The sequence below is a fragment of the Lepidochelys olivacea genome, assembly GCF_965140295.1.
Source record: "Lepidochelys olivacea isolate rLepOli2 genome assembly, chromosome: 11".
NCBI classification, from domain to species: Eukaryota; Metazoa; Chordata; order Testudines; family Cheloniidae; genus Lepidochelys; species Lepidochelys olivacea.
The window spans coordinates 67,613,159-67,633,227 of record NC_140421.1 but is presented as its reverse complement, the minus strand read 5'-3'; the positions used below and the strand labels follow the sequence as shown (position 1 = coordinate 67,633,227).

The following is a 20,069-nucleotide window of genomic DNA, read 5'->3' as shown; positions in this document are numbered from 1 at the left end:
CTCACTCATGTTTGAACAGTAAATTTAATACAAATATTTTCTAATTTTTGTACCAAAGACACTTCCTGAGTGGTTTGTTTTTTTTCCCCTTTTTTTAAACTGGTAATAATGTAATAAAGGTGGCTATCCTTGAAAGTATAAGATCTCTTACTAATTGTAGATGAACAGTTCACTGTCTCCGACTTTGGCTAAGCTTTAAACACTCTGAGCCCTCCTGAAAAGTTATTGAAAACATTCTTTTTACAGTCAATTCTATTTATATCTCACATGGTTTCTTTTATGTCTCTTTCCCTCTTTCATGATAAAGGACAGGATTATTAATTTGTATTGATCCCTATTGCTTACTCCTCTCCTGATTTATGAGGCCTGATCTGTATTTACACTAAGACCCCTTTACACATCCAGAGTAGTAAAGGGGCTTTACAGTGAATGTAACTTTAATTTACGTCCACTTAAATTCCCTTTATACCACCAGAGCACTTAAAGGGGTCTTAATGTAAATAAGAATCAGGCCCATCACGTTATCTGTGACATTATCTTCAGCATAAATTGCAATGTCAGGAACAGACCATGACTAAGTGAGGGACCAATCTGCTTAAGATCTGGCATGTTTTACCAGGCTTTTCTGCTGCAAACAATGCAATTGAGGCAACCTCCACTGGTCTGATCCCCATCATCATTATAGTGGAGATCTAACAGGGATAAAGCAGTCAATCAAAGCCTAATCTTTCCCACTTGGAGGAGGCACCTACGAAATTTAGTAAAAGTGTAATTATTAGAATCACTTCTCAAAGTAGAACTGTATTTCAGTAGATATGGGGGAGGAGAATTACAAGACAGAAATTATTATGGAGAGACGGTAGTCTGATATAAATAGCTCTCTGATATCACCAGCTTCCTGTTTTAAAGCAGATTTTGGCTTTCCCCCACCATCTCCAACTTGGCCAAAAATAAACAATGCACCTATAGTTTCTCATGCATGCTTTTCCACCAAAGGAAACATTTTGGAACAATATAGTCATAAGATGAGATTTTTTAAAAATCAGATTTTTCACTCTTGGGAAAAAATATCTAACTTTCTTTCCTAAAATGCCAGATTTGGTTTATTTTGTCACTTCAACAAGGAATAGTATACTTGACTATTCCTAGAATATTTAGTAGGCTATTTTTGGACTTATTCTCTAGTTTTCTAAACTAGCTCCAGGAGCCAAAAAAGACTTCAGGGTACCTGGATAGGATTCACCTGGGGCTTATAAAATCCATTGCAGCAGAGAAGCCTGCCAGATCCAGTCAATTAGCATTGTAATGTAATAGGAGAAGAAACCTTATAATTCCCAAGGGTGAAATGTTAGCCCCACTGAAGTCAATAGTAAAAGTCCCTTTCACTTAAGTAGGGCCAGGATTTAATCTTTACCCCAGTGCTCTGTGGAGTTCATGTATCTCTGACCTGCCAGGCTGAGAAAAATAGAGTTGCCCAGCAGCCAGAGATAAATACAAGTGCTTTCCAGGTAAGTCAAAGGATTAAATTTCCTGACCACTGGAAAGATTCATCGAAGGAGACTGGGCCTGGGCTGAGTGTGGCATGAGGCACAGCAGTATTCAGATAACAGGAAGGGAGACAAGCCAGAACTGACCTGCCTCAGGTATACAGCAAGGAGAAGGACCGAATAGAGTGATAGAACTGAGCTGTTACCCAGAGGAAGGGGTAGAAAGAGGAGGGAAGGAACAGAAAACTAAAACTAAGCACTAGTCAGAGTGGAGGGACCTCGCTGATGTCAACCACAGAAGCAAGGTCTTTGCAGAATAAGAGATGGAACCATGCAAGGAATTCACTGCTATGCAAGCTTAATCAGAAGTCTGCGGAGATAGGGAGGGACAAGACTGGGGCTGGACTTTCCAGCTACATTCAGGTAGTCAAAAGCCTCTCTCCCCCAAAAAGGCTCCAACAGTTGCTGCCAGCCAAGCAAGAGTAGGCTGCTGTAGCAATTTTAGTGCCTTACATAGTTTTAGATATTCGAATTTTTACTTTAATTTGGGGAAAAGAAATCATTGTATGGTCCCTCGCTATGACTCAGTCTCAGACTGGTGAGGACCATAGTATTTTAGTTAATATTAAAGTGAGGACAAAAAACTCTCCACATAAAATTAAGTGAAATTAAAACACATTAAAATCAAGAGACTAAAAATGAGAAACCCCAGCACAATAATCCAAGCAAAACAAGAAAAATCTGAAGAAATCCTCTTAGACAAGCATAGCAAAAAAGCAACAAAATTTTGTTTTAAATTATTTGGGAGGAGACCACAGCCTGCAAACTCGAGCAACTGCATATCTTGTTGAACACCAGCTTGGACATCTTAGCTGATCAGAAACAAGCAATCAGATTTTTCCACTCCCCGCCCGCTCCTGTCCCCTCTCTGTAGGCCGATACCTGGAACAACTCTGGTGTTTCTGACCCCTGAAGGCACGAAATGAACAGAACTGAAACTCTTGCAAAGTTTATAAGCCCTACAGCATGGGCCAGGATCCCTACGAAGAGCATGTGATACACAGAAGTAAGACTGCAGTCAGAACTTCTGCTTAGAGTTTTGAACTGCAGTATAGTTTCTAGTGCAGCTTCTGTGCACTCCCTATCCTAGTGCACTCACTCACTGTCACCCACCCAGTGACTGGGCTCCCGAGGCAGGACTTCTGACCCAACCTCACTAGTCCTGTATATTCTTACAACTCCATTCAATTATCTGAACTATTCTGTTTTGTATCTGAAAGATACAAACTCAGGAGCTCTTTAATGGTTAGATGTTTACCCTACATACATTTTCTGAACATGTGAGAATAGAGAGCCAGACTCTGCTCTCAGTTACATTGATTCACTATCTTTCCACTAACTTAGTAAAACACAGAAGATTAGTTTAGATTCAATGAGCGTTTCATACCTTTGAATACCTCTTGCCCTTCTGCTTTGTTGGATCTTTGGCAGGATCATATGGAGCAACGCCAGCATACAGATATTTTTGCTCCCTGTTTTCTTGAACAGCTTTCTGTGTAGGACCCTGTCTTCCATCCTCCCTTTCACACCTATGACCTGCTATAAAATAAAAAACTATTTCATCCTCTTAGAACTTATTTCTCTTGTTATTCTTAAAAAAAGAAAATTTCATTTACCTAGCAATAATCCCACTGTGAAAAAACTAAACAGAACTGGAAGCTGAAATTCATGCAAAGTAGGTCTTTGAAATAAAGTGATATCCAAGTAATCAAGGTTGCACGTATCAATAACTCTAAAATTATGCATACGACTCTTCCACTCCGTTCAGCCCCTTTAATACAAGTTCTGAGTGTGAATCCACTTAACTTTTATTACAATGCCCCAGAATTTCAGCATGCTGCAGATTCTGGTATTGAAAATATGAACAACACTGTAGTAGTCAAAGAAAAGCTGCAGGGTTTGGTAACTAGATAGGGGAGAATTGTAATTTTTGGCATCCAATAAGGTGAGGAAATTATTTTGGAACCCAGGAAATAGCTGCGGAGGAAGGAATGCGCCTCCTCTTTCATTTCCCACAAATGTAGAGAGGGCGTACAAAACGTACAGAGCGGGCGTTTGAATTTTCACTCCAGCACAAAAAGCTTCCCCATTGTATTCCATCCCAGTGTCTGCCATTGCCTCCCAAACCTGACACAAACACATTTGCTTGATGTTTCTGCTAAAATAATCAGCAGTAAGATAGTTAATGTTGACATTTAAATTGTCATCAGATTTGACAGTTACTGCTTCACTGAGATGAATGGGAAATTTCATAGTCTTTCAGGTTCTCCACAGACTAAGGCAGATAGGATTACATTGGTTTACACCTGCTTCATATTTAGAAAGTTTCCATTGCAATCATATGGGATACTGTGCATGTCGGTATTGCATTGGGATGGATCCTGCACCCCTGGAGGAGTAAGAATGGAACACTGAATTTCCATGGGATTTAGGCTCTTAAGTCTCTTTTGCAAATCCCAACCTTAAAACATCACATGTAGAACTGGGCAAAATTTTTCAGCTGATTTTTTTTTGGGGGGGTGGGGGGGAGAGGGAGGAGGAAGAGGAGAGCAAAAAAAATGGTAGATATGACACGCTGAAATGTTTTGACAAATTGTTTGTGAAAAACAAAACCCACAAAAGTTACAAAATGTCAAAACAAAAAACATTCAGAAATTCCATTTCAAAATTTCCTTCATTTTTTTGTAAATATAAAAGATTAAAAGGCTCTCAAAATCAATACAACACATTTCATTTGGGATCTAAAGAAATGTTTTGTTCAACCCTATTTTTTTTTCCCCCAGGATTGCTAGCGAAACAACACATTTTATTTGTACAGCACTAAACAAATAAAATAACTAGGCTGAAACAAAATTAAACATACACATCTAATAAAATCTGCTCTTTGTAAGTAAAGTTCAGTTCAGTTGTGAAATTCTAACTCTCAAAAAAACAGGATGCGTAAGTTGGATTAAATGAGGATCAAAACCTTCTGTATGATGAACTCCAATAAAAGCTACAAAAAGGTGAAAAGAACTGTGTCTTACAAAACAGACTAGCCCTATTATCAATTCTTTAAAAGTGAAGACGACTACTGCAGTAAACGCTATGAATAACATTTCCTGAAGTACTATATAATGCAGAATTGTTTTATTCATGTGGAAGATTTCCCCCTCACTCAATAACTATCACCCACTCGCAATTATGATGCTCATGGGACATTGGGTTTGTTTGCGCTTGTGAAATATACATATTTATAAACCACCACAGAACCATGAAAGTTAAAGAGCTTAAAAAGTCAGTAACTGCTTGAAAGAATGACCAAAATCTAAAGGATTGTGATTACACTCTATAAAATGGTAACAGCTCATGTTTCCCATTCTGACTGCCTTGTGCTTGGAAAAGGTCAGTCAGGTCTAAGTATTTCAACTAATGCCTTTGAAATTTCCTTTTCCATGACATCCTGAGAGCAGTTACATCAGATCAAGGAAGGAGGAAACATGGTAACAGGCTTAGAAGTGAGTTAATTCAACCACGAAGAAAGTCATTGAGTTAGACTTCATAATTGAATAATAAACAGCTGCAGATTCCAGAGAATACAAGAAATATACTGAGCTGGTAACAATTTCATTGCATGGTTTTCTGAACCAATTCTAATAGCAGTGCTGGGTTCAAATATATATGTAAGCCAGAACAATGATTACTTAGAACTTTGGGGTCAGGAACTGTCTTTTTGTTCTGTGTACAACACCTACCACAATGGGATCCTGGTCCATTACTACAGCAATACAAGCAAATAATAATTCAGTGAACAAATATTAGCCCTTCTCTGTGTAGGCTCCTAGTTCAAATTTTGGACAGGGCAGGTTAAAAAGAAGTTCGTATTCAACATGGGCACATTTTTCATTAATATTTTCACAAAATAGCCATCCCTCTTCTCAATTAAAAAATTCTCAATTTACCTTTTTTTTTTTTTTTTCCTTACTGGCTCTAATATTGTATCCTTTTGAGCCCTGGTCCCAGTACAGCCAAACTCTTTAGCATGTGAAGAGTCTTAAAAGGAAGCATGAGAGTAGGGACTCCAGTTGGCATGCACACGCTTGAAGTTAGTTGAGCGCTAAAATGCTTTGCTCAATTGGCCCTTTAAGAAGATTTCCAATTACTAACTTGTACTTATTTATTTAGGAAACCGGAGGAGGGAATCATACTTATACCTAATAGTTAAAAAAAGAGCAAACATCTGATGGAGCTACAGGCAGAGTGTTAAATAACTTTAACAGCTGCAAATTCCAGGGCAACCGAGGGACACTGTCTTGGTATCCACTTTGGCCCTTTCTCCACCATCCTTCTAGTCTGTTACCTGAGCGGGTGCTGTGGTAAATCCAGACAGAACACAAATCAGTTCTGCAGTTTTGTTTTAATTCTCTCTTGCAGTAGGTGCTGGATTCCACTGCCCTGCCAGTAGCTAGAGGATACAGAACACAACTGAGGACTCTCTGGAAGGTGGGGACTAGTCCCTCAGCAGCTATCCATCAGCTCTGATTCTGTCCCCTACAGTTACAGACAGATGGGGACAACACTGAAGCTATTTCTACGCTACAAACACCACAGGAGCACAGCTTCAGGTACACTGCTATAGCACTGTAACACAGACACTTGCTATAGCAAGAGAAGGGTGTTTTTCTGTTAAGGTAGCAAATCCACCCTCTCAAGAGACTGTAGCTAGGCCTAGCAGTGTCTGTAGTTTTTCCACACTCCTGAAAGATGTAACTAGGTTGACCCAAGTTTTAGGTATAGATCAGGTTGGATGATCTGTGGAGCTAGCTCTGAAAGAGAAAGGCCAAATTCTGAACTTTCTTATGTTGCATGTTCGGGCCAAAGCGAAGAGAACCTCAGCATTCTTGCTGCACCAGTGGCCAAAACAATAGGGAGTTCATACAGAGAAATGCTGTACATCCATTCCATACTGTAGATGAGTGCTCCACAAGGCATCAGAGAAGGGGAAAATGTGTATATGTTTGGAGCATGCATAACACAAATCCACAATATGCAAAATTAGCATATGAGCGGAGGACCGACCTTGTTGGCTACTTCCCAAAACCCAGTAGCCGCACATAGCAAGTCTGCATGTATGTTCTGAATTAGAAAGATGTGTGGAGGTTGAGAATGCTGTTTCCAACCTCTGCTGAGTCTCACACAAGCAACATTTTGTTTCCCAGCGCTTGACTCCCCAAAAGAGCAGCTGTACATACACTATCATGTTAAAAAAATTGAAAGGCAAGTAACTCAACAAAATTAACATGACAACTGAATAATCAGAGAGATCACGGATCACTCAGATTTTTGATGGAAGTCTGGGGAACACATTTTTATCATGATGTGCAAAGGGGTAGATCGACAACTCCTTTATAACATCTTGCTGATCATGGATTACATGTCCGACAGCTTTAATTAGGACGCGTGAGAGAGCGCTATTGATTTGCAATGGACACTGGGTAAAATAGACTCGATGCAGTAAGTAAACATTACTCCACATCTCCCTTCTACTGCACCTGGACTTCAAGTGGTTGTTGAGCGAACGAGAGCAAAAGCAGACTTCACCCTTTTATTCCTCCCACCAGACAAAATAGCAGCCCTGTGCTCAGGGCGTGCAGGATGTGTTCTATGTGTGTGCCCCTATACGGCAGGAAGGGGTCTTGCTCCGTCCATCCCACTTTCACCCTGGAACTGGCTAAGCACACATGAGGTTGGGGCAGGCTGCACCCTTCAAAGGGACGTGCACTCCTCCTGCTCTCTAGAGACCTGAGAGATTATGCCTCCCCATCCTGAGGCACACCACGCAAAGTTTCCCAGGGATGACAAAGCTCAGCACTGCCAATAATGTGTGGCACAATCTGGTCTCTAATTTAGGACACCCATTTTAAATCCATGGGACCCAGAATTTAAATATATAATTGACTTGAAATTGTCATTCTCCGACATATCAAAATGTATAAGTGTATTTTAGGAGTTTGGATGCAGATGGTAGAAAATAACTATCACTCCCTCAAAATGTGTAAAAGATTGCTTACATGCTATATTCTATCAACTCTGGCATGCCCATAAATGGAGAGAATGACATTTACACATCAAGTGTGGAACAGGCAAAGGGCAAGCACCTCTTCCCTCACATTTAGAAAGTTCAGTTGAAGCACATGGTTGCTAAGGTTAGTCACACACAATTTTACATTTAAGTTCTCTTCACTTTATTTATTTTATGTTGTTCCGTTACAACCAGAAAATAATGTGCAAGGTTGAGATGCTAGGTCATGCAGCCAAAGACAATTGTAAAAAGTATTACAATACAAACCCATATAGTTATTTAGATTTAAAAATTCACAAAAATGGGTCTAAGTACCTTTGGCATCAACTAAAAACAGTCACATAAGAGACTGAGCAGCAGAGGTTTCTCACCCCAAAAAGTCAGAGAATAATAGACCAAAGATTAAATCAACTCAACCCATGTTATTTGAGTGACTAAATTTTACCTTGCACAAGTACCAATCCTTATAATGGCCATGCATCTGCAGAAACCAAGGTAAAAACATGGGCTTTTTGGCATACCCTGAAGATCACACAGATTTGTAGAGCAAATGACCATTTGTATTACCCTTAAGCAAAATAGAAGAGGACAGAAAAGGAAGGCCCAAACAAAGAAGTGTTACTTACCAGTAATTGGGGTGTAGGATGATTGTCTGTCTAGATCCAACCTTGGGGAAATATGCAGATACCTTGGGCCTGATCCAGTGTCCATTGAAATCAGTGGAAAGACTTCTATTTGCTTTAGTAGGCATTAGATTAGGCCCCATAAGTGCCAAGTCAGAACACTCTAGAAGAGCACTGATTGTTGGGACCACACATGAATGCAGACACACTTGCAAGAGATTAAAACAGCAGTAACAACCTTGACAGGAGGTAGGTCTGCGAGGAACTAGTGCCTTAGAGCAGGAATCATCCTTTTAAAGTATTTGGAAAGCACTTAAAACATAGTGGGTGTTACCGCCAATAAATAAATAGGTAAATAGTAAATCTCAGACAATTTTCCTGAATTGGGCATCAGATCTGGCTGCCAACTTCAGAAAATAGTTCCGTAATCTACTATGAGTGTTGCATATTTGAAGGAGACAGAGGAGGTATGGAATAGTCTGACCAACAATGAAGAACCCCTTGCACTGAGCTACCTACCATCCAGTATGTCATAGAGAAGCTAGTAAAGCCACTTTCTAGCTCATCTAGCCAAAGCCAATCTGGTCAGGTCAGGATATGGAATGGAAACAGCATTAGTGGCACTGATGGACAATTTCCTTCTATCAATGGCTAGAGGGCCGAGAACCACTCTTTCTCTTGAGCCTTTCTGCAACATACCACACAGTTGATCATGAGATACTACTGTCCTTGCTAAGAGATGCAGCAGCAGTCCAGGGAAATGTACAAAAGAGGTTTGAGAGCTAACTGTACGGACACACACACAGAGGACAGTTATGGGAAACTGTACTATACCAATTCAGTTTATAGGGGCATGAAGCTATCAGCCCTGGAGTAACTACAGCTAGTACAAAGTGCGCAATGGACATCCTCAGCTACACAGGCTACTGTGAGCACATCACACATGCCCTCCACTCAGTATGCTGGCTCCCTATAAGCGATCATGAAATTCAGAAAAAAACTGCCACCAACATTTGTCCTGTTTACATCTGTGCATAGGTCCACCTCTCAAGATTTCAAATACATCATCCCCAGAAAAAGCTTTTGATGACATGCTGCAGGATATGCTACCATCTTTCAGTATGCAGTGCAGACTGACTGAATAAAAACACACTGCCCATTGAGACATGAGTGAGACCAACACAGAGCAATAAAAAGCATGAGAGCCAATGACGCTAGAAGGAAGTGAAATGAAATAGCATTTGCAAGGTGAAGTAGTGGGATGGTAAATCAAAGCTTGTGTGGGCGTGTGGATGACTGATGAGTTTAATAATTTGTACTGGATATGTAAAGTGATTTTATTTATTTATAAGTACTCCCCTGCTTGTCACTTTTTTGGTATTATCAAATGCTCAAGATTTTGGGACAATAAATAAGTGTGTGTGAATAGCAGGACAGTGGTTCTCTGAATCACCTAACAAATGAAAGCTTTGTATAATATGAAAAACAGATGGAGCACTCATAATACAAAGCACTAGCACAGAAGAGGAACCCATGCTCCAGGCCTTCAGGCAACAGCACCTACCCACCCTAAACTGGCATACAACAAGAAGCCTATACTCCATTTCCTGGCCTGAAATGTGACAAAGATGAACAAGGACCCCTCCACTGGCACAAAGGTTTACACATTTATTTGCAACTTAAGATCTCCACAAGTACTCCTCGTTCTTTAAGATTTAAAGTGGACTTACTGATGAGTAAGGTACTACTGCATGTGAGTAAAGGTATCAGAATCTAGCCCTAAGAAAATATTTCAGACAAGTAAAGAAAGGTTACTGATTTGTAACCAGCGTTCTTCAAAATGGTTCTGCATAATCATACTTATGGGTACTGTGCTGTCTTGTGATGCTGTATGGTAAAACCTTCTCCCAGCAGTATCCATTAGAGCACTCTCTCACCACCAGTCCCTTCCCCTTCAGGATTTCTGAACATCCTGAGAGCAAGGCTATATAAGGAGTGGAGTGCCTTCTACCTCCTCAGTTCCATCCACTGCAATGTCGGGGAACAAAAAGCAATTAGACTCTGACAAAGACAGGACACTGAGTGGGGAGTAGGACTATACAAAGCCATCTTGAAGAACTGGAGTTACAAGTAACCTTTTCCTGTTCAAGTGGCTCTACATATTCCCACTTAGGGTAAAGACTCATAAGCAGTGCTGAAAATAACAACTTGGAGGTGGGGACAGAGTCCTAACTCTATAGAGACTGAGGTGCCACTCTACCAAAAGCAGCATCTGCCCTAGAGGCCAAGTCCAAAGCACAATGCTTACTGAAAACGTGAACAGATTTCCAGGTAACAGCTCTTCCAATCTCCACAGCAGGGACTTGTTTAAGTCAAGCAAGAGACGTTGCCACAGCTCTAATGAAATGTGGACATATTGTCCCTGGAAGAGAAGTCTCTGCCAAAGAATAAAACATTCAACAATACATTATTTAAGGCACCTAGAAATGGTCTGGGAAGAAACCATATATTCCATGCAATTTTTAGCATAAAAACAAAAACAATCTGGATGATTTACAAAACCTTTTAGTTCTGTATAATAATAAGCAAGGATTCGTCTTTCATCCAAAGTAAAGCTGAATCACCCTTATTATAACGTGGTTTTGAAAAACAAAACCCACCAAATCAATGAAATGATTGACATAAAAATCAGAAACCCACCTTTGGCAAAATCCTGAGGTCAGGCTAAAGAACCACTTACGTTTATGAAAAATGATGAATGGTGGGTCAGTCACAAGAGCATTTACCTTCTGGCAGATGGCATATCAATAAAGTAATAGATAAACAATGCAAGGAACACTCAGCAAAAGATTCAAAGGGTAGTTTCATCAGCATGGCTAGAGCCAAATTGAGATCCAAGAGGGACAGGATCTCTCAAATGACTATACATATTAAATAAGCCCTTCATAAAGCCTCTTAATTGTATTAAACACAGTGATTACCAGCAATTAAGGTATGATAAGCAGAAATGGTTACCAAATGAATCCTTAACCACTTCATATTTTAAAAAGATGGAATATTCTCTAGAACATAGGGCGTGGATGCTGAAGCAGAAAAGACGCCCTTCCTAGTCATCCCAAGTCACAAATCTGGTCCATTTTGATTTGTAATGTTGTCTGGTAGACTGATTCAGATTAGATACAGTTGATCACCCAAGCCATCAGATGCAGTGTGGGAGGTCTCAGTTGGGATGAAGAAACCTCTTCCTGTTCAGATAAGAGATCTAGTGACAGAGAAAGACACACAGAGACTCTGCTAGACAGTCGGAGGACACAGTATACTATTGTTGGTGTGACCAGACTGGGACAATGATCATCATCCTCACCATGTCCTTATGTACCATCCTTGCCATTTTCTGGATCAATGGAAAGGGGATAAAAGTCATACTGCAGGCTCCTTCCCCACTGCTGTAGAAAAGCATCTGACAAAGACTGGCTGTCCCTGCTGGCTCTGGAGCAGACAAGGCAACACTTCTTGTTGCACATTATTGCCAATAGGTTCAAGTCTGGTCGACTCCTTCTGGCAAGTATGTGGTAAACCAATTAATCCTTCAAGGACCACTCATGTTTGAGACATGTCTCTGCTGAGACACTCTGCAGTCACACTGCTCTCCCCCAGCAAATGCAGGGTTACTGGAAACACATAGTGGAGGATGCACCAATCCCATAACCTTATTGCTTCTGCACAAAGAGGAGAAAAAAGTGAACACACACCCCCTGCTTGGTGACATAGTACATTGAAGTACTATTATCCATTACTACTTACACCATCCTTCCATGCATGTGAAAAGAGAATGATTGATAAATGATAAACAAATGGCTCTCAACTCCAACACACAGATGTGCAGAATCTTTTCCAGATGAGACCAATGTCCTCGAAGCACCCGATGATTCAGATGTGCCCCCCCACCACCGTTTGGCGCATCTGAAGTTAACATCACCAATGCTGCCAGAGCATCAAACTGGACACCTCTGAAGACATTTGTTCTCATTAATTACCACTCCAGTGAAAGAAAGATGTGTGGAGGTATGGTGACCCACAAGTGCAAATTGTTCCGGACTTGGACAGTAAACCTGAGACATCCAGTGCTGCACAGGTCTCATTGGGCTAAGGAGTTACATAGGTAGTGGCCACCATGAGAGCAAGGAAATAAGATTACTCTTCAAGTCAGACACTCCTCGGCATTGAGAATAACCTCCCTCAACCTCAGAGACCTGTCCTCCAGCAGAAAGGCTCTTTCTTCCACTGAGTCCAGTGTGGAACCTATGAACACAATTCTGTGAGTTAAGCATTGATTTGATTGTTGAGAAGACCCAGGTCCAAGAGTAGATGGATTGTAACTGCTAATATGGCTTAACAGGTATTCAGACACAGCAACCTTCATTAGCCAATCATCTAAACTACCACAAAGAGGCATTTTGTAGAAACTCTGGGTGCTGTTGAGAAGCCAAATGGCAGCACCTCATATTGGCAATGGCAACCCACCACCACTAAATGAACGTATGTGATGAAAGCAACTGTCATTCTGGGGTGCAATCCTGAGCAGTGACGGGTTGTCACCACCTCCCCTGTAACCCCGGATGCCTCACAATGCTTTTCTGGTTTAGGTCCTAACCTGGGCCACTCACAAAACAGACTACCAGCATGCAAGTCACACCCTGAGTGTCTGTGTAGAGCTGCAGCCCTAGCCCAGCAGCTCTGACCCAAGCAGCCTGTCAGAAAAGCACCAGTCACACTCTGGCTTCCACCAACCTTTGTTATGACTTGCAAGGTGACTCCAACACACTCCCAGTCCCAGATTTTCCCAAAACATGTGTTCTGCACTGTCCAGGCCTCTAGGGGACAGTTCAGATATTAAGATCTGTTGCCCCTGTAAGAAGTCAACAGTTTGCAACTTTAACAGGCGTTATCAAACAGTTCCATTTAAACACAACACTGGATTGGTTTAGATTAAAGATAAAACAAAACAAAAGAAGACAGGATTTTAAATAAATTCAAGTATAAAAGTTAGAAATGGTTACAAGCAAATGCAAGTGAAAACATGCATCTAAAAAAGTCTAAAATGTAATCTAGCAAATTCTGGTTCAAGGCTTTGTTCAAGATGGCCTCTCACCCACAGTCTTCCAGCAAGACAGTGAATGACTTTGGTCAGGATCTCTCCAAGAGGTCTAAAGATGTTGGTGTGTTTGTCTTCTTAGGTGAAAGAGATAAAGAAAGGGGCAAAGAACCCCATGTTAACAGTCCAGTGAACCTTTGAAGTGGATTCTTCTGAGGGTTACCCTTCAAAGTAAAGCTCATTCAAGCAGTAAAGGTGGCAATATGGAGTCTAATGGTGAAGGAAGCTCCAGGAGCTTTTCTGTCCCACCTTTGTGTTTGCTGAAATCCAAATTGTTCTCTTCCTGCTATAGAATCATAGAATCATAGAATATCAGGGTTGGAAGGGACCCCAGAAGGTCATCTAGTCCAACCCCCTGCTCAAAGCAGGACCAATTCCCAGTTAAATCATCCCAGCCAGGGCTTTGTCAAGCCTGACCTTAAAAACCTCTAAGGAAGGAGATTCTACCACCTCCCTAGGTAACGCATTCCAGTGTTTCACCACCCTCTTAGTGAAAAAGTTTTTCCTAATATCCAATCTAAACCTCCCCCACTGCAACTTGAGACCATTACTCCTCGTTCTGTCATCTGCTACCATTGAGAACAGAACTATCCTCTTCCCCCACTGCCTTTAGTATCCTGTTTACTACTTACATGTCAATTGAGGTAAATGCACACCCCTATGTTTATAATAGACCTGTTTAACAACTTTTACCTAGGAAGGGCTGTGTGGTTTTGAATGTGTGCTAGTATTATACAGGGAAATTCATAACTTCACTTATAATATTGCTACATACATTTCACCACAATATTATTGACCAGTAAGTTATTATTTTCAAATGATACCTCACACAGCATTTTTTTACAAAGATTATTACAACGGTATGTAGGGTGTAGATACAGGGGTGTTCAGCGTCACTGCAACAAACTGAAATGTGAAAATATGCATCCTTTAAATCAAGAGTCACAAACCAAACCATGACCAAAAGGGAAGGGATTTATGGCAGTGAAGAAGAGGACTGCTGTAATGTCTGCATTAAGAGTTAAATAAAAGTCATCTCAATAGTTTAGGGAAATACTTGCTGTCCCCTTCACTCAAATACAGGAATTCGAAAAACCAAAAAGTTGAAGATTTGGCTATTAGTTCTTTCCAGACCTTGTTTCCCCTGAAGTAATTTTAAAAAGCACAGCATGGGATATAAAGCACCTAAAAGGACATTTTTCACACAGGATGCTACAAAAAAAAAAATCACTGAATATTTACACTAATTTCTTCCTTTTGTCAAAATTACAGGGTAAGTACTTCTTTTAGATACAGATATAGGTGTTATTCCAGAAGGTATTATATATCCTGTATTATTAAAGGCCTCCGCTGAAGATCAATATGCTAGAATGAGTTGTTGAGCTCTACAATACCAGAATTTTTAAAAGCTCTCAGGACATCAAATTCTGCCAACCTTACACTGAGTTAGAGGAGACTGCTCTCCTGCTTATGTTCTACACAGTGAACCAGATAGCAGAATCAGATCCAAAGTTAGGTTTCTAGGTCATGATCCCACCACGCTTACTCAGGCAAAGTAGTCCTTACTGATATGTGTAATTTCATTGTCCTCAGTAGAACTAAATGTGAGAATAAGTATTCAGTGATAAAACTACAAAACTGAATCCTTAGTTTGTAGCTGTCACTAAAACAGCTAGTAACACATATTAAATGCAAGGACAGTAGAACCACTATTTTATGAACTAATTGGGGATTGAGGAGTTCATAAAACTAAACTGAGCTTCTTAAAATTACAGTTGGTATCGTGCATAAGTTGCAGTATGATGCATTGCATCACTTTCTTCTTGTCCTTCAAACCACTGCAAGGCAATTTTCAATGCCTTGAAAGCACTGGAATGTGAAGGGATGTTGACTTGTTCTTCAATGACATCCTTTTATTATGTGATTATCTTTTTCCCCACCTGGACAAATGGTTTGTATAACTTGTTGTTCACAAGACTGGTGTTTGTAAAATCAAGGTTCCACTTTATTTCAAACTTTGTATTATATAAGGTTCTGAATTAAACTAAATGCCTGTCTCAGAGTCTGTGCACATTTAACAGAATGTTTTACCTCCAGTCACAGGGATCTCAATGGCACGCCCAGATTCTAAATTTTGTAATGTAGCTTGTAAACCTGTAACCTAAAGAGTAAAAATAAAGAACAGTTATGAGGACTTTGCTTTTGTACCCTATAACTATCAGTACAGAAGACAGAACACACATGAATAAATAAGCAGTAAATACCATGTGCAATTACTGATTTATCTAACTTGAGATCTCTGTTTAACTATATAACTATTTTAAAATTACTCATCTCACTCCATTCCTTTTCAAGAAATGGCTTGAATATAACTCATTTTTAAAATATTTAATCCAACGATATAAAATAATCTATCCAGAATTTCTGGTGGGAATTTTGCATATTTATTAAAACAATCAAATATAGATAATGTTATGGCCATATTGTGACATCAACTTGTAATCATAATTTCTCATTGAATTAAAAGTTAACCTGATGACACAATATGGCCCATAGCATTGTCACAATAAAACTGATCACACAATATGGTACTGTAAATTAAGGCATGCCTGTCATTCTAGTAGCCTAGTAGGTGGTAAACTGACCGGTCATGTATAAGATCTTTCATTTTCTTTGCACCAGAGGATGATTTTGCAAGATAAATCTTATTATGCATTTAAAATGATTGATCCCTTCCTCTGGGTGTCAATGTATTGGCCGTAACCCTTCTTTTCCTCCAAGACATTTTCCTTCATGTAGACATTTGTTCTCAACCCATCCCTGTGCTAAAGGGGCAAGATATCATCTACACCAATCTATAGATCAGATGAAACTAAAAGGGCCAGGGACGAGCAAAACACAATCTTTATCTCTCCATTTGAAGTACAAAGGTGTCTGTCTCTTGTACCTACTACTTCAGGAAGCAAGAGTTTTAAGATCATTCCCAAGTAGAAAAATGCACTGTTTAATTCTCTAGCATCTGAGCTAAATTATTTGAAGGTTTGCAATGATCTTAGAAGGCTTAGATCTTAGAAGCTTATGGATACTGCATCTCTACAGGCATGTTTTGAAGTACCTGAAACTATTGGAGATAAATTGACATACCTTTCTTTAAAGCTTTTTGACTGACAATATTTAATTAAAACTATTGGGGCAGCTAATAACCTTTAAGGATGGTTTCCTGTGCAGTATCCATAAAGGATAACGAGAACCCTGCGTGGATATAATACTTGTATCCATATCTGATCCACAATCCACAAACATGGTCCACAGATGTCTGCAGATATCCACAGATTTGCAGGGCTCTAAGGATTAATAGATCATCAAAATTATAGTACTTTGATAAAGTTTCAGTGTAAGTCCTCTGACTAGGTCATAGTTCTCTGATGTTTCATTCACAAATATGAAAGCTGAAAGAATGATTAAAAAGAAGATTCCAGTACGCCCATTCCTGTTGATAATTTAACACAGTCCTTCGCCCAAGTAAAGGCCCTGTTCAACTTAAGGTTGGCCTATTAGGGAGGACAAATTCCAGTCTGTATTAGTGATTTTGTCTCACTGATACTGAGCTAATTGTAAGTACTTCCAATTTAAACCATTAATAAAACGTTGTCTCTTCAGCTACACAACATCAGCAGGGCACTTGAAGGCAGATATGACTTTAATATTCTGTCTGGGTACATTAAACTAAAGCATCAAGATTCCTATAAAAACTTCAAAAGTATTTGTAAATAGTCACATGAAACTCAGAAATAATCTATCCTACTCTTATTTAAAGAAAAAATATGAATCAGCTGCCTAGTGAGCTGTAGCTCCTGAAAGCTTATACTCAAATAAATTGGTTAGTCTCTAAGGTGCCACAAGTACTCCTTTTCTTTTTATGTTTCTGCTAGTGTAGTTGACCATGTTTTTACCTGACCAACTGCTCTGTCTCTCTCCAAGCTGGTTAGCATTTTCTGTCTCAGTATAGTCTGGTATTTTTCAGTCAACTGCTTCAACATTGGCTCATATGATGCATAATGTGCCTTCAGCCTATGAACAATAAAAGCCAAAATGTATTTTAAAGGATGACTGAGTTAAATCAGCAATTTCCACCTAAATAACTTTTTCCCCATGTACTATAGAGAAGAATAAAATGTAGGAAGGTCAAAACACAGCTAGTGTTACTTAGCATGCAACCACCCCGCTGGAGTGCCAAGGAAAAAAATAAGTATATATCAGTTTTTCAGTAATAGGATCTGTATATCCTGCCACCAAAACCTTTTGAAGTAATCTATCCAGTTTTGTTTTCTGTTTTCAGCAACTCCCCTAATCTTCAAAATACTTTAAATTTGTTACATACATTAAACTTTATTAATCTTTGCTTCCTTCTTGTAGATGGATGTTATTTCATTAGGAGAAAGAAAAATGCAGATAGGATTTGACAACCAAGTAGGCTACTAATTTAGAGAAATCAGCTACAATATAAAATTTTGTAGCATTAATTACAGTAGAAACTACATTTGGATCCCTTCATCAAATTAACAAGAAGCTAAGTCACCCATACCAACTCATGAATCAAAGTATGAGAATGCTTTATTTTTCAGGAGAAATTGTTCAGCTCAATACACAACAAATTAACAACTTCAAGTATATTGTGTTTTGCCAGAATGCTGGCAAAAAGACAAAACTGGGAGTTTTCTTGCAGTAAGATAGACTGTAAAGTTAAAATGCATATAAATGTGAGTCAGCCAAAATCATGAAAGGTGTTGAGAGGTACTTAATTAACATCTGCAACCCCAGGATTTGGCCCAAAGCTTGTTTTAAAATTGATCCACTCAAGGAAGAGATTCTAAAGAATTATCACTGTTGATTGGTGATCACCTACAACGTAACCCCACCCCCCGCCCAAACAAAAAAAAAAAAAACACCACAGATCCCTGCAGCAGTGGATCTCAGAGCCCTGGTTAACTGACTTGGGCTCCTGGGACTCACACTACAAGCCTAAAAATAGCAGTGTAGACATTTCCACTTGGGCTGGCCCCTGGACTCTGAAACCCATCCAGGGTGGGTGAGTCTCAGAGTCCAGGCTCCAACCCAAGGGGAAACATTTACACTGAAATATTTAGTCCCATAACATGAGCCCAACAAGCCTGAGTCAGTGGACCTGGGCTCTGAGATTTGCTGGCAAGTTTTTTTTTGCTTTTTTTGGTTTTGCGGTATAGATGTATTGGTCAGTAACCTAACCTTGGACAGCAAAGAATGGCAGGTAATACTAGCAAAGGCAGAGGAGCACAAAGTTCCCAGGAGCAGCAGCTATTATGTAATGATGAAATTATGGAAATTAATACTAAAGAACTCATAGGGAATATTCATATAACAGTTTGGGTTTATTTGCACCCAAAGCAGTTCAAATCCCAGGTAGAAAGCTCAAGTTTCAGGAGACTATTAACAAGGATAGAAAGACTAATTAATGAAAAGACCACCTCAAAAGGGCCTGATTCCCAAGGTACAACAACTTGTTACTGACTGATTTAGAAGATAAGACTACCTTGGTAGAAAAATTGATCTAAAAACCAGATATCACTTTGTAACAATGGGAAAATATCCAGAGGAAAGCCAATAGCTCATCTATTTGTTTAATCATTAAGGAAAATTACTACACAATACTTTACCAATAGTACTTCCCTCCATTTAAAATAAGGATAATATACAAAAAAGGAAATCATAAATCCTGCAGAAGATGATGTGGAGGAATTAGGGACCTCTCTCTATATATGGTGGGAATGACCTAGGACTTTGTTTACACTTGGGATGGTGCGTAGGGTTCACATAGCTACATGCTGCAATGAAAGGCAGGCAGCATCCCTACTCACTGCAGTGTGTAGCTACATGTGGCAGTGAAAGGCTCCAGAAGGGGGAGGAAGCATGGAGGGCTCCAGTAGTGGGGCATGACCGGAACCTTTCCCTGCTGCTGGAGTCTTTCACTACAGCAGAGAAAGGCTCCAGCAAGTGGGAGGCAGCAGGACACAACGTTGCTAAAAATAGCAGTGGAGACATGGCAGGCACTGTTCGGGCAAGTAGAGAGCCATGTAGGAGATATACCCTAGGGTTCAGGTGGGTAGGGCCCTATCACCTAAGCAGTGTCTCACCATCTACATTGCTATTTATACCCATGCTAGCTGCGCATGCAGCATCCGTACGCTACAGGCCACCATAAGTGCAAACATACCTTAAAATGATAGTGATTGCGATGAAAATGGTACATAGAAATTTTCAAGGTAACTAAAATTTAGACCACCCAGAGAACCTGTTCTATTAGGTCACAGCCCAAAGGAGGTTATTGCTTCTGAAAAGGACACATTAGCTACACAATTACCACTAGCAGCCAGATGCTCATTTTTGGAAAATAATGGATCCCCAGCGTTAGAGGCATGGAGGAGTAAAGTATTAGAAATCCTTTGAATGAATACAGTGACAGACAGCCTTACATCAATATCAAATAGATTTTATAATATATAATTACCATTCGTTTAGACTTTGAACAGAATTAACACACAGAAAATGATAAGAGATCGACCAAACACTAATGGGTCTTTTGAAGGTAATAAATAGGATTAAATACTTCTATGGAAAGTTCATATATGGTAATAATGATAAAATAA

At 39.7% G+C, this 20,069-nt stretch overlaps 1 protein-coding gene across 6 annotated transcripts in view; it reads right to left on the bottom strand.

Moving 5' to 3' along the window:
- SPAG16 (sperm associated antigen 16) overlaps nt 1-20,069 on the bottom strand; it is a gene marked incomplete at its 5' end in the record, with an annotated part of 730,962 nt that overhangs the window by 673,867 nt on the left and 37,026 nt on the right. For 5 of the 6 annotated variants that reach the window (XM_084643191.1, XM_084643189.1, XM_084643193.1 and 2 more), the window contains 3 exons: nt 2,935-3,086; nt 15,478-15,547; nt 17,340-17,457. In XM_084643191.1, coding sequence (XP_084499317.1) covers nt 2,935-3,086; nt 15,478-15,547; nt 17,340-17,457 — 340 coding nt within the window. The remainder of the gene's footprint in view (nt 1-2,934; nt 3,087-15,477; nt 15,548-17,339; nt 17,458-20,069) is intronic. The other variant, XM_084643190.1, reaches the window with a different exon arrangement.